Source organism: Rhinolophus sinicus, linkage group LG02 (genome assembly GCF_036562045.2).
Source record: "Rhinolophus sinicus isolate RSC01 linkage group LG02, ASM3656204v1, whole genome shotgun sequence".
In the NCBI taxonomy this organism is placed as follows: Eukaryota; Metazoa; Chordata; class Mammalia; order Chiroptera; family Rhinolophidae; genus Rhinolophus; species Rhinolophus sinicus.
In genome coordinates, this window is record NC_133752.1 from 128731765 (window position 1) to 128747384 (window position 15620).

The 15620-nt window shown below is 36.0% G+C and overlaps 1 protein-coding gene across 9 annotated transcripts in view; it reads right to left on the minus strand.

Moving 5' to 3' along the window:
• Positions 1-5269: 5269 nt before the first annotated feature.
• The window catches only part of NAV3 (neuron navigator 3), a 773547-nt gene continuing 763196 nt past the window's right edge, over positions 5270-15620 (minus strand). For all 9 annotated transcript variants that reach the window (XM_074325380.1, XM_074325379.1, XM_019753173.2 and 6 more), the window contains 2 exons: positions 12480-12683; positions 5270-7896 (listed from right to left, as the gene is read on the minus strand). In XM_074325380.1, the coding sequence (XP_074181481.1) occupies positions 7777-7896; positions 12480-12683 (324 nt within the window). In that variant the 3' untranslated portion in view covers positions 5270-7776. The remainder of the gene's footprint in view (positions 7897-12479; positions 12684-15620) is intronic.

A 15620-nucleotide genomic window follows, 5' to 3' on the forward strand; every position in this document is an offset into this window, starting at 1 on the left:
CCCTCTATTCCCACTTTCTTAAGGGTTTTTATCATAAATGGCTGCTGGATTTTATCAAATGCTTTTTCTGCATCTATTGATATGATCATGTGATTTTTATTTTTCATTTTGTTAATGTGGTGTATCACATTAATTGATTTGCGGATGTTGAACCACCCTTGCATACCAGGGATGAATCCCACTTGATCATGGTGTATGATCTTTTTAATGTATTGCTGAATTCTGTTCGCTAATATTTTGTTGAGGATTTTTGCATCTATGTTCATTAGAGATATCGGCCTGTAGTTTTCTTTTTTTGTGGTGTCTTTGTCTGATTTTGGGATCAGGGTGATAGTGGCTTCATAAAAAGTGTTTCGGAGTCTTTCCTCCTCTATTTTTTGGAAGAGCTTGAGGAGAATAGGTGATAATTCTTTTTTGAACGTTTTGTAAAATTCACCTGTAAAGCCATCTCGTCCAGGGCTTTTGGTTTGTTGGGAGATTATTGATTACTGATTCAATTTCCCTGGTGGTAATCGAGAGAGAGATTTAATGAGCTGCTCCATTAAATCTGAATTAAATCTAAATTTAATTCTTTATTAAAGAATCCAAGGCTTTTCACTCAACAGTTGACGTTAAAGAAAAATGTATGAAAAGACAGATCAGAGTGATCTTTACCACAGCTTAATAATAAAGAAGGATAACAGATTCACTGAAGTAGTTACAATGAACTATTTTAACCCAGTACCACCTTTGAAGGGAAAATGATCTGGGCCTTTGAATCCAGTACATTGAAGAAGTTCCAAATCAAAGCCCCAGGTTGGCGTTTGCACTAGGGAAGAAGCTCTACACATGATCTGAGAAAGCTGGTTGCCAGGTGAGGCTGGAGCCATGCTGACTCAGTAGCAACCACCATCAACCGGTGGTCATTTTGCACTTGATGGCTATAGCAATTTAGGAAATCAATTTTTAATTTTAAAAGTAATTATCTAAAATTTAAATTTTAAACTGATAATTTATATTAAGTAGATTTAGAACTACATACTGAATCTATTTTTTAACTGTAAATTTTTGAATGCTGAACAATTGAGTTGTTCTGATAAAAATTTAGGGTCCAAATTGAGATGTGCTGTAAGAGTAAAATACATGCTAGATTTCAGACTTAGTACGAAACAAGAGAAGAATATAAAATATATAAAAATGTTATTGAAAAGTATTTTAGATTGGTTATACACTGAAATTAAATATTTTTGGTATAGTGTGAGAATAAAGTACACTATTATAATTAATTTCACCTGTTTCTTTTTTTTATTTTTATTAATATGTCTACTAGAAAATTTTAAATTGTATATATAGCTCTCATTACATTTCTACAGGAAATGTTGTGATAGCCTAACGAGTACAAAGCCTCACAAGTGAGCCTAATCCAGGTGAATTTTCCTCCCCTGAAATACGACTGATATTGGAAAAGACTGTCCTCTAGCTTCTATGTGGTGGCCAAATGGGAGGATTTATCTCAAACCACCATCCGCTTGACTCTGCCTGTATATTGTGCTTCCTTTTAGCCTCAGAAGTGCATCTAATATGAGATTTCTGGGCAGTATTGCCCCACCATTGCCTGAGTCTCTAGCCCCAGCAACCAACTGAAGAGCCTGTGCAGTCCCTACATTCCTGTAACCCAAGGAAGAGCTGGACTAGGGACTGTGTCAGGAAAACCACTTGCCTGGGAACTAGGCAACCCACCTTGAAAGAGATGCTGATGTTAGGCAAATAAACATTCCACAACACTCAAAGGGTCTATAGGGAATTTGGTTCAGCTTCTTTACCTTGAACACCATCCTCTAAAACCAGCTCATGCTCAGCTTCCTCTATTAAGCACACCAAGTTAGGACCTGGCTGGACTGAAGACAACTACTGAAGATACTGATAAGCACCCGTGTCCTTGGATGGGCTTTAACTAGACGTCTAGACTTTCTACCATTCTTTGGGATTATAGTTTTCTGGGAAGTGATAGATACACATTATTTGTATCACAAGTGATGTTCAGAACCATTCCAGTTACAGTGGGTGCATTTTATTATCTTTTGGGTATAAAGTCTAGATGCACACAGATGATGGATTAGTTGATTCTTCCTGGAGAAACCACAAACCATCACTAGGATGCAGATTTTCTAACTCTGAATTCTAAGATTACATTTCCCCTCACATTATACCCCTCCTTTGTAAATGTCACATTAAATAGGCATATACATATTACGTAAGTAAAAAAATAAAAGACAAATGAACTATAAAGATGTCCATTACATTTCTCCAGTTCTATTCTCAATCTTCTCTAATTGGTCAAGAACTTTCTTGCAGGGAAAAACCCCAAAGTGAAATTCACATCTCCACTTCTTATTTCTATGCTACGGATTCCTATTTTAATCTTTCCACCCCCTACTTCTCTTCTGGGCTTTAGCATTACATTTCCAACTGCTTGCTGTATTTTATCAGTTCCCTCCTAAACACACACACACACACACACACACACACATTTAAATTATACTATATATAACTAAGGCCATATTCAAAGGATTTGAAAAGTGGAAAGAAAATTAAACTTGGTAGAAAGTATGTAGTACATTACATCTAAAGGGGGAAAAATCCCAATTGTGAAGCAGTACTTTGTACTGGATGACATAAATCCTCAGGTTATCCGTCTCCCTTCCCTGGTCACTAAACTACATTTGAATTATTCATCTGGTTTCCCAGGGAGATCAACACCTTTAAAAATGGGTCTTCTCAATTTTAATGTTTTTGTTTAACATAGGCTAAAATTCAGTTACTGTTGCCATGTTCAGAAATATTTTTATTCAATACGTATTTCTTGAGAATGTGCTATATTCTAGGCGCTGAAACTGCAAAATGATACGTTGGATACATTATTTACATATTTCCCCTAAAAAAAGCAAATAACTTACATTTTTTTTACCTAGTCTGAGGTATCAGAAAAACTTTCTAAGGTAATGGCATTTGAGAATGTGTAAGGGCCTTGGGGTAAAAAGAAGTAAATTACCAAAGAAATAAGGTTCCAAACCTGGTCTGGGACGAAACATTATTGCTGAGTATATTTAGTAATCTCCTTTTTAGAATAAATTAGAATGCTGATAAAATGTTTCGCAATTTTCAATGACCGATTAATTATTTATAGGATTAATATTTGTGTTAGGAAACCAATCACTCACCCATCCACCTGACAGCCAAGAGGCTCAGAATCTTTCAATAAACATTCCTTTTATCTAATCTACATTTCTATAAATGTTTTTACCAGGAGGGAAACTTTATATTGGCCTCCCAGAGGTTTTCCCACACAGCAAGGTTATACAACTTGACACATGCTCATAGCTAAATTGTCTGGGAAGTTGTTGTTATTGTTTCAACAATTACTTCTAGGTTCTACAATTAGGCTAATGTCATAGAGAACACAACTAAATGGGGGCAGTGGACATGGTGGTAAAGGAAGCCAAGGGATAAGCAAGGTTCAGATTGAACAAAGAATTGTTGTCCTTCAATATTTGCATCTAGTCTTAAAAACAAAATACAAAAGAGTTGAGGGAGGTGATCACATTTATACTTTCTAAAGATCAATCTTTCCATAGCAGTGCTATCCCATAGAAATCTCAAGTGAGTCACAAACATGAGCAACATGTTTAATTGTAAGTATTCTAGTAGCCACATTAAAAAAGCAAAAAGAATCAGGTAACTTAATTTTAATACTAGTTAATATAACCCAATATTTTTTAACATGCAATCAATGTAAAAAAATATTCTGTTGTTAATCAACTTCAGCTCTATCATGATAACTCAGACTATTAAGGTAAAGTATTAAAAATTCCAATGGTAAAGGAAAGGATTAGTTATCATTTTTTTTTTTTTTTACAATTTTATGGAAAACAACTTGAGAAGTCTCATTTTCCTCTAATGAGATTCTAACTCAGAATGTGCTATCTATGTTTAATTTCTATTTTTATTGATGATCTGGGTAACTAAGCGATAATGTATATTTTGTGTGGAAAAGAGATCTTCTAATGATTACTTATACAAATCATTTTCACTGAACAACAAAAAATATTGAATTCAGTAATGCGATATTTTACCTATTGGTGGAAAATTTTAAAAAAAGCAAAGCATAATTGAAGCTTCTTTTTAAATATCTTAACTGATCAAAGCATAGAATTACATTATTTAAGGTGGCTTATTTCTTATATAATTTTTTTCTTAATGTGAACGTCCAAGAGACTGAAATAAAGGTATTTGAATTTCTCTGAATTCAGATAAAATTCTCTGCTATCGTTCACTCTACCAGTGTCTGAAAACATACCCTGTAGCGACTACTCAGTGTACTTCTTACTGGTCACCCTTGTAGTAGAGAACTTAGATACCCAGAAGAAGTGAAGAGGGACAGAAAAGCAGTTGTACTGACTGTAATTTCCTTAGGAACATGGCCTATGTCTCAGTGCTTCTGATGCCTAAAAACATTACCTGATACCTATTATCTGTGTAACAAACTTTTGTTGAAAATAATCATAGCTACCACTTATATAGCACTTAAGATATGACAGACATTTTTCTGAGTGCTTTATATATTTTAAAACATTCAATCTTCAAAACAATCTTATGAGTAGTTACTATAATTATCCCATTTTACAGATGAGGAAGCTGGATGAAAGATACACTTTAAATAAGTCTCTAATATTATCTCAAATATACAGTTGGCCCTTAAACAACATAGGTTTGAACAGCATGTGTCCCCTTATATGTGGATTCTTTCAATTAATATGCAGTTCACCCTCCATATCCCCGGGTTTCGCGTGTTCGGATTCAACGAACAGTATTTTCCATCAACAGGTGGAAATTTGCAGATGTGGAGGGATAGCTGCATGCGTTGTTCTGTGCCATTTTCTGTAAGGGACTTGAGCATCAGTAGATTTGGGTATGGGAGGTGAGGGGTCCTTGAACCAATCCCCTGCAGATATGTAAGGATGGCTAAAGTTTTTGGTGAGTCAAAAGCTATACCTGATTTTCAACTGCGTGTGGTACTGGCCCCTAACTAACCCCTGTGTTGTTTAAGGGTCAACTGTATTTACAAACTGAATCCTGATCAAAGTTATGAGATCCTTTCTATGAGGTATAGAAAATAAAAATTCACATACATCCCTCTGGATGGCATATTAACTGTGCACGCAACATTTGAAAGCTTGACACTTCTTGGTGCATAATTACTCGATTTTTCTCCATAGATAGACACCACACCTTATTGTCAATAAATAATTCCACTTTAATGGCAAAGTAATAATTTAGACAGATACAGGGTGCACATTTGCAAAAAAATATATGCAAGCTGGTTTACAAGCTAGAGGAACAATAAACCAATAGAAAATACATCATCCAGTTAAGTCCATTGACAACAAGTACTTATTGTTGGGGCTTTACAAAGACTACAAAACTTTTCAGATGATTTATTTCACTGTTTCTGCCTATTTACATGATATGTTACATCAAAAATGTACAAAATATAAAATGTATACAGACAAATGTTTCACAAACTAGTTTAAGTTGTAAACTAGGTGGACCTACTGGGATGTATTGCAGGAATTTGTTTATGATCATGTTTGGACTGTGTTTCTTAAAATGGCAGGGAAAGATTAGCAATTTTCTTAGATCACATATTATACAAGGGCAACTAGTCACTCATCCAGCTACACATGTTGATGTTTCACAACAGATTTGATCCATGTTTGAGGCTTCAAAGTCAGGGTGACAATGCTATGTGCATAAACTCAGTTCCAATCTCCCTTAGGGCAATAGCACCGTGTGGCCCCTACAGACTCAGTGACACTCTGAAAACTGCACAGATGTCTCGTGTCGTTTTTGTTTAGAGCAACTGACCCATGGGTGGTCACAGAGAGTAGCACCAATGGCACGTTCTGAACGTGACACATTTCCCCACGCAAAGAACAAGTCTACACCACGGCCTAGCCCTTGGGTTTTAGACACTTACAGCCTGTCCTGTGGGTGTGGTGGTAACTTCTCCAAAGACTCCAGTCAGTTTTCATGCACTCTGTTGAAAGCCTGCCATGATAGATGCACCTTCGGACATGTTTATTTTTCCAAAAATGGATTGGCTTCATGTACAGCTTTGAAGCATGCTCACTCTAGTACTGACAGCGCCTGCATAGTCGTAACAACTGTAAATACAGGACAAACACACCGGATAACAACAGCTTTGAGGGTTTGCATTCTGTATTTGTGTGTAACGTACAGGAAATCTCAGCAAGTGAAACACCTCTTAACACCAACAGGATAAAATACAATTTTTTTCTGTGTGTTTGTTTTGACTTGTGCAAGTTTTTAAAATGATTATTTACAATACCTACCCAGTAGACTGTGCAAATCTAACCTTCTTTTACAGTATAAATGCTTCCTCTTCCACAGTGACGTCACTGCTTCAGTGTTCTCTAATGCTGAATTTCTCATGTACAACAACAGCAATCAAAACAACATGCTCAAAACTTAGAAGAATAAAAAAATAAAAAATAGGGGAGGAAAGCCAAATAGTTGTGCTCATGCTATATCTAGTGCTTCCAGCTCTGCTGGATAAGAATTCAAAATCTCCCGCCTTCTGAAACTCTTTCATCTAGAATTGGGTGGAATTTAGCCACATAGCTTACCTTTTAAGTGACAATCTAAGAGGGTTTCTGGGTTGAGTATTCTTTGGAGGATAGGCAAAGCAATCTATTCACAAGGTAAAAATACTGATCTTTCTCCTATCCATTTCTTGAAAAAAAAAAACAACCAAAAAAAACCAACAAAAACTGATATATATAATAGAGATGAGGCTACTGTGTTAACTGGTGTTGCTTGGTTGTAAATGAAAAGACAGTGGAAATTACCGATGGTTTAGGACTTAAACCGACTGTTAAACTGTCGTAGAAATCTGTTTTAAGGCAGTGAGACAGCACCATAGGAAATGTTCCTTCTTTCACTGAAAAGGCTCAAACAAAGCCCTAAACAAGCCTTTTGTCAGTGTTGACTAATAATTGGTATAAAACTCTTGTTAAGGGAGTGGGCAGTTGGCTTAAAAGACCACCGTGGTAAAAACAACGTTATAAAACCTGCGACTCATATACTAAAAAGTTGGTGGAGCACATCGGGTGAACATGGCAGTTAGGAATTAAATTGGCACTTCTCCAGCTTGCCACAGGAGTGTGTTTCTGGTGGTGGCACAATTCCATTTGTGCTTACGGAGGACTGGCCTCTGGACTTCATTTTGGAATGGGGTGAGCGCACAACACAAACACTACTGGAGCTGTGACCAGCACCATGTGGCACAAAGGAGGTTGGACAGATCAGAAGCATGGATCCTGCTTGGGGAGAACAGCTCATCAGAGGAAACGAAATGAAGGGACAAAAAAAGGTCTGCATTGTAAACTTTGAAAGAGGAAAAAACTAAAGTCCAGTTTGGCTGTCCCATGTGCAATCTATTCAGTTGCCCTGTCATTAGGGTCCTTTCCAGTTGAGTAATGGAGCTTAGATCACTCCACGGATATAGAATTGCCTAGAAATAAAATAAAGTTAAGCCTCCATTTCAATTTAGCATCTTGGCGGTTCAGACTTAGTTCTGCTGTCTCCTTGGAGATCACGACTCTGGGTCAGGGCCCTTGATAGGTGCTTTTATACTGGCAGTGGTTTAGTGAAAATACTTTACTTTTTAAACATTTTTAATAGGCATAGTCTTCCCCCCCTAACTTTTTTCACCCTCTAGAGGGTAGATTCAAGAGATGAATCCAAAATGTCTTCATGGTGGCTGGTGCTATCGCTGTCGCAGCTTTGTGTACCCGAGTAATTGGCTGCTTCTTGGAGTTTCATTAGCATATTCATCTGAAGGAAGAAAAAGAGACATCGGATGCAGGCAATGATGCATTCAGTAAACCAGCCCCACAAAATGCAAGGCCCTGAGCTACACCGAGGCACCATCTCATCCCATCCAAGTGAAATGGAAAAACAATTTTAGATTTTTACTAGTTGCCCCTGGCTCCTACATTATTTCTCCCAAATAAGGCTACAATACCAAACCATACGGACCAAATAAAGCCTCCAGATAACTCTTTTATTTGAGATTGTGAATGAATACTGCTCCAGCAGGGAGGCTGGGAAGGAAACAGTATCACAGCTGGACATCTGGGCTCATTGCTGATGAGTATGCCAAGCTTCCCAGCTTTTTGGCTGGGAGAAGCTGAAAGCATTGAATGGCAACTGGAAGTTGTGAGTGTCCATACACACACACAGACACACACACAGGCTCACACACATAGTCCCGTGAGCGAAGGAGGGGATGGAGTGGAATGAAGCCAGCTGCTGCACACAAGCACACCATCTGCTGTTTAGGAGCTGACCTCAAAAGGAGGTGACTGAATGAAGCAGACCATGAGTGTTTGAAGAGGGAGAAGGAAAGAATCACTGTCAAGTTTCTGTTGTTGAATTTCTGGCTAATATATGATTGATATATCACTGAAAACAAAAACCACCTTCTGGAACAACAGCGGCTGTCTCAAATTTCCCAGCCTTAGAGGACAATGGTAATATTTGTTCCAGTAAAAGGGACATATGTATGAAAGCACTGGGGGAGAAAGTCAGCTAGTGTTTCCATGTATTACTAAATAAAAGGCAGCCACCTTGCTTGGATTTCGATAGACCTGCAGATCCACTGTTAGAGAGGGAAGTAAAAAGAAAGACTGTTTAAAAGCAAATTACAGGCAACTGGTTCAACAGTTCTAGAAAGCACAGAAAAATCGGCATATGTCTTCATGAGTGTAGTGGACTTGTTTTCTTTTCAAGGGTTTCTACAGATCGTAATAATGTTTATACTATTTAAGCATACTAATTTTATCAATTTATAAAATAATCAAAGTTATTCTTTTTTAAACATAGAGAAATAGGGAATCCGATCCAACAGAAAGGAGAAACCTAAAAAAAAAATTATTTAGTCATATATTAGGCTATGCATACTTGTGTGCTCAGGGTAAGATGTTTTCAAAAAATGCTTGTGACATAAATGATAAACTGGTTATCACCAATGTCAGCAACATTGCCTTTCTGACAAAGAGGCTATAGTTAGAACATATTTTAAAGTCATTTTAATATTCTTCAGGAAAATATTTTTCAATATAATTTCTCATCTTTCTGAATTTATTAAATCTACATAAGAATACATGAAATGAAAGCAGTTGGTCATAACCTCTTATTAAACTCAGTAAGCAAAAAAGCCAAATGTTTCTATTTACACAATTTTTCTCTCTCCCTCCCTCTCCATCTCTGTCTCTGTCTCTTTCCCTCTCTCTCTCTCACACACACCCCTACCTTCATGCACAATCATACTCATTCTCTCCTTTCTTTTATCAGTTCCTCCCTCATCAGTAGCTGGCTTATGTTGAAGCATCTGGGTGAAGATGATTTCTAAAACAGATCTGTGTTTTGAGCACCATTCTGATTTACTAAGTGTAGAAACGGCAAATGAGTTCTATTTAAAGGGTTATGATTCTATCTCAGTTACAAATGTTAGAAATAACTTGAACGATGAATGTGGTAAAAGTCTTGTTGTAATAATAGTATTCTTAACGTCTTATTTTTTTTTTTAAATGGTGCCATATGTAAATATGTTCCATTAGAATAAGTTCCAAGTCTCAGATTCATAATATATATATATTATATATATATGAGGTTTACTTTGCCTTCTCAGAGTGTTGCTTTGTGCTTTCAAGTCAAAAGAGATTACAAGAGTGAGGTAAGGTCACATATGAGTCAATCGTCACTGGGACAGATCACTATTCTCTACAGAAGCATTTCTCTCCTTTCCTCTCCCTTTCTTCTTCCCCTTACCCATAGTCATAACTATAATGCCTACCATTTGTAACACCTTGCTCAGGTCCTTATCGACACCGATGTTTACAAATCTGCTAGTTTCCCAGCATCCATCCTCTCTCCTTTAACATGTCCTCTACTCTACCATAAAAGTGATCTTTATAAACTGCTAATCTAACTAGCTAAGTTAGAAACTGCTCAAAATTTTTCGGTGGCTCCTCATTCTCTGTATGATAAAAGTTTTAACTTCCTACAAAAGTAATCATGGCTGGGTAGGATCTGGCAATCGCAGACCTCTGTAGCTTTAATTCCTCCCACCCCTTTTGTTCCAATCCTACCAATATGTATATAGTTCCCCAAAGTCATTTGTTTTTACTGTACTGTTCCACAATGTTTCACCTGCTGTTTTCTTAATTTTGGATGTTCTCCATCCAACCACATGATGCATTTCTATTCATCCTTCCGGACCTAGCTCAAGCACCTTGTCCTTTGTGAAGTTTTTCTTAATCACTTCCTTCAATGGACTCACAATTTTTCCTAGCATGCACCTCTATCATTATTTTGCTGCATTTTAGGTAGGTAGATGTCTTTTTTCACTAAGGGACAGTGAGCTTCCTGAGATCAAAACTGATTATCTTATTTACCTCCTGATCACCAAGTCTTAAGCCTGAGGATATACTTGTTACATATTAAGAGTTGTAGAATGAATGAACTCCTTGATCATCAATACACATTGTGTTTTCAAAATACAGTGAGTTATGCCAAAAACGTGCATCTTTGTTCAGATTCAAAAACGTATTTCTGACATTGAATAGTGGACTTTTTCTCCTAATATCTGATTTAGACTGGGCTGCAAATATATTTTTACCTTATGTTAGTAATTATAGAAATATACAGAATCAAAAGCAAATAGAGAATATTGACTTTCCTATCAGAATGTGCCTAATTCAAAGAATTATTTTTAGATGGTAAGTCTTTTCCCATTATCATGTCATATATCATAACCCCTTGTTTCTTCAGAAGTATATCAGATTAGGAATCGGGGATTTTTTTTTTTTTTTTTTTTTAAATCCCAATTCTCACTCAGAATGGGAGACACTGGATCACTTTTCCATACTAGAAGACAAGAGCAGTCAGAGCCAAGGAAAAGAGTGCTTAATGGATTTAGCTAATCAGGGCTGTGGGGAGGAAATGGAAAAGTTGAGGGCATCCCCTAAGGGTCCCATATTCTACAAAATAACTCTGAAAATAAACTTTATAAACCCCTCTCCTTATCTGAAACAGACACAGTATATCAAAACTGCAAAGGGAGAATTGGAATTTATAAAAAATTTCAGGTGAAATAACCCATATTTGTGCCCTAAGGCGTATATTTACTCTTAAATTTTAACCACTCAGTCAGGAATTATTTAGTGCATGCTCACAATTGTGCTAGATTTAAACCAATTCCACTACTAGTGTTAATTTCCAACCATGTATAAGCTAAAGAGCCAGGTGCCAGTTACAAAATCGTGAGTCAAGACCCTTACATAGTTTATATTTATAGTCTAGATCAAAAGTTTTATATAGGAGATCCCTAGACTCCAAGAAGCTCTTGTATATACTTCCATGACTTTATGAAATTCTTTATTGGGGAAAGGATCACGAAAATTTATCAGATTGTTCACAAAATGTTTATTAACCTCCAAAATATTAATAATGATCAGCTGAAATGGCAATGATGTATATGCATTGGGGTTGTTGGTGTAAGGGTACCCCAAAAAATATCAAGTCATTTTATGCCTTTGGGTATAGTCATAGATTATGAATTTTTTAATCATTTCCTTTTTGTTTTGTTTTAAGTAACATAATGGCTTTTATTTCAGTTTGTGTTCCTTCTGAATTGGTTGTGCTAATCCAACGATCTCTTTAGTCATAGAACGGTAAACCAACAAACACATTACATTTGATCAATCTACAGAATGTCATCTATAAAAAATACATTAAAAATGAAGTATTTTCCCTAATAATACCATGTACTTAATATTTTCAGAGTAGTCATTCTTTGGAATTTTATCAATTTTTATTAAGCCATATGTAATTGCCAACTGAACAAGGCAGGGGGAATACTTTCCCTTTGATTTCCAACTCAGTTTATTCTTCCCTATCATAGGCAATGAAGACTAATTCTCAATTTAGTCAGACTAGGTGATCTACATAAAATATTTTTAGTCCTCCAAGTGTACGTTAGATTATATTCTTTTTGTTTCTTCATTTAAGAACAAGATTCAGTTTTTTCCTAAATACTGTGAATTCAGTCATGCAATTAAAAATTTTAATGACATTTTTATACAGTTTTCTGCATAATAAGAGAAAAATTATGGCCATAGAGTTCAGTCTGGTTTTAGCGTTTCTTGATTATTTTGAAGCATACAAGTTGGTCTTTCATTTTAAGCAATTCACCCAATGAAAGCAGGTCAAAGGTAAAAAAGTTAAAACAGAGTATCAATTTCAGAACAATCGCAAATATTACCTAAGATAACTAATGTCTTTGATACAAATGACTAAATAGTAAAGACCATACACTGTAATTATATAGGAAGATTCACATATCAGCTTCTTACCAGGGGATCCCCCTCTGTGTCAGTCTGTGGAATGTGCTTTGAGGTTGTGGCTTCCTTAGTGGAGATGCAGCCCTCATACCCAACATCTTCGGGTCGCAACTGCAGTAATGCTGGGCCTTCCTGAGGCAGAGACGCTGAGCTCCATGGGTATGTATCAAGCACCCACTTTGAGGGATCTTCCCAAGGTGCTCGTTTCCCATACATCTAAAAGGGCATCACATATTTAGCACATATAAAATGCATTTCTATTTCCTAAAAAAAGGTGACTATTGAGTGATTTGTTTGCACATGAGTTTGTATGGGACGTTCAATGGAATTACTGTGCATATACAATTTTCCATATTTTCACCATACAGATGTCTACATAGCTCACTTTAAACTTAAAGGCTAGACAAAATAAAGCTGTCAAGGATAGGTGATCAGCAGTGGGGGAGAGTGTGAGGGAGGTTTATTTTAAATAACATGTTGAAATGACTGCCCACATTTATCTTTATTTATAATTTTACAAACCAAAAGAAAACTCAAAGTTGAGAAAGACAAGTTCCAGTTACGGAGAGGTGAAAAAAGCCGTGCTCGACACTAAACAGAGTTCTCTACTACAGTGTACTTTGGGAAGGTGCTGACTAAAATAAAAGAGATTTCTTTTTCTCTAATTCACTAGACTCAAAATTCCTTTGGGAATAAGAACACTTTCTCTCGTAACCATTTCCCTCAGATTAACTTCATCTAATAATCTCATTGTTTCATGTAAAATCTCTTTTCAGATGTTTATTGATAAGGTCACTAGTAAAAGAGGACACAAAAAAAAAAATGGGAGGTGAAAACCTCAACGTTATAAGGACTCATCTGGAGGGAAAAAGTCAATAGGAAAAAGATGATAAAGCGTGGTTAAAGTACTGACAGTGGAGTAGAAGGAAAAGGATGAATTCAAGAGATGTCAAAGAGTTTTCAGCTGTGAGTGAAACTGAACCCAAACTGGGAAGGGCGCACTGAGGAGGCAGAGGTTGATGGAACTTTGTATCAGAGTATAAGGCCACAGGGGGAGAGAAAGAAAAGTAAAAATTAAGCGGGTGGTAGCCTGGGTGCACAAGTTCTTTACTTCCTCTCTCCCCTTGAGGTGCTTTAGTGAGGGCAATCCTGGTTACTAGGTGCATATTTGGTCCCAGATGGCATACTATGAGGTATTCTATGTAGCTTGTTGTGGTTCAATGAGACAAAAGCAAAATGGTGGACCATGACACCTTGGAATTGTCTTTTGGGTTTCTCCTGAAGAAGCTGTATGTGGTTGCAGCAGCCTGGCCTTAAAAAAAAAAAAGGGAGTCCAGGTCCTGGTATTTGTATATTCCCTTAGGAGATTTGTATATTCCCTTAGGGAGATACCAATTATTAGATCTTAAAAATACTTCATTTGTTTTGGAGCAGTTAAAAACTTTAAGTTTTAAAGTAAGTTAAAAACTTACTTTATAGAAGATGTAAAATATAATTTGCTATACAACTTAAACTAATTGAAGAAAAATGTATAATTTTTGGAAAACAAATGTTACAAAAAGAAGATGAAAGTCTAGAATCACCTTTTAAAGAATCATCAAGGACAGCAAAACTGGTAGTGGCCAATAGAAAGCTAAACAAACCCAATTCTGTATTTCAGGATACAATAGATTTAAAAAAAAATATTTGAAAGGAAAGAAATTTAAATATTAAAAATGAGATAAACTGTTGACATTTCAAGAAAGACAGAAGCACCAGAATAAAATCAGAGTCCACTGCATCACTATTTTTTTTTCCAACTAGAACATGTGGCAGAGAGTATTTCCCATATGGTCCCTCACCAAAGCATCAGCCTTCATTTGAAAAGAGATTTTTCTATTCCTCTAACTCAGATTTTCATCTTTGCAATCAGGCTTTGTTCCTCCACCTCTTGCTCCAACTGAAGGTTCTTTGCTGCCAGTACATACAAGGGAATGGTTCATGGCATATGTGATTCATTTTCTTCCTGTTCCTCCGGAAGGCATATAATGAACCACCCCAGGGGTATCATCTGCCAATGGACTCTAGCCAAGCACATCCTTTAGCAGCAATGAAAATTGTCTACCCATCAAAGGGTTTTCCTTTTTTATCTCTCCCATTCATTGGATTTTCCTCCCAAACTCCCTATATCATGGTTGATCCAGCATTCAAACCATCCTACTACTAACCATTCAGAACCATAGCAAGAAACTTGAGAAATGTTTATCCTTCTTCAAAAATAATATGGAAGTATATTTCTGTTTTAGTTGAGAGACTGGTATTACTTTTGTGGTTATAGTTTTGCCCAAATGGAAGCTTTATAAACTTATAATTCTCAGGATAGTGTTTTATCAATAATATTGATTTAAATATTTTAAAAATGCTTGCACTTTTTCAAAATGAGATCTAAAGAAGCAAATCATGTTTAGGTTTTTGTGTTTTGAAAAGGCTTCTTTTCTTTCTATGTATTAGTATAGAAATATGTCATAGTAGCATTTCATATATAAAGAGTTGGATAATAGCTTATTAACACTGAAATTGTATCTAGAGAAAGAATAATTCATTTAAACATTAAGTTTTAAAATGATTACTTCTAGAATATTATAAATGCATTTTCATAAAAATATTGTTTTGGTATAAACGATTGAAAGTGAGAGACCCAACTCACATCTTAAGCAGCATAATATTTTTAGGGGAATTCTAAAAAGTGATATGCTATACCTGAAAAATAAAACTATTTTTTACTTTAGCATTTTACTTTATTGGAACCACTTTCTGGGGCTAGATTGGCTCATACCCTTAAATATATGAAATTAGTTTATTTAAATCTGGAGTAGAATCAATTGATAGCATTCTCTAGGATTTTTGTCTCTGAGGGTTCAGAGCATCTCCATAATTCATCATGTTCATCAGAAACATCATGATGGTTCTAAACACTGCCATTTTATGCTACTTAGGTGAGGAGAACATGATGGTAAAAGGAAGGATAAAAAAGGAAAACAGGTTACCAATCTTTTAGACAGTAAAATAAAGACAATACAGTATTGCAGATGACAAAATATGGGAAGTATACACTATATCTTAATTCTAGTAGCAGTTCTGATAACAAAAATAGAGATGCATAAATAAAAACTG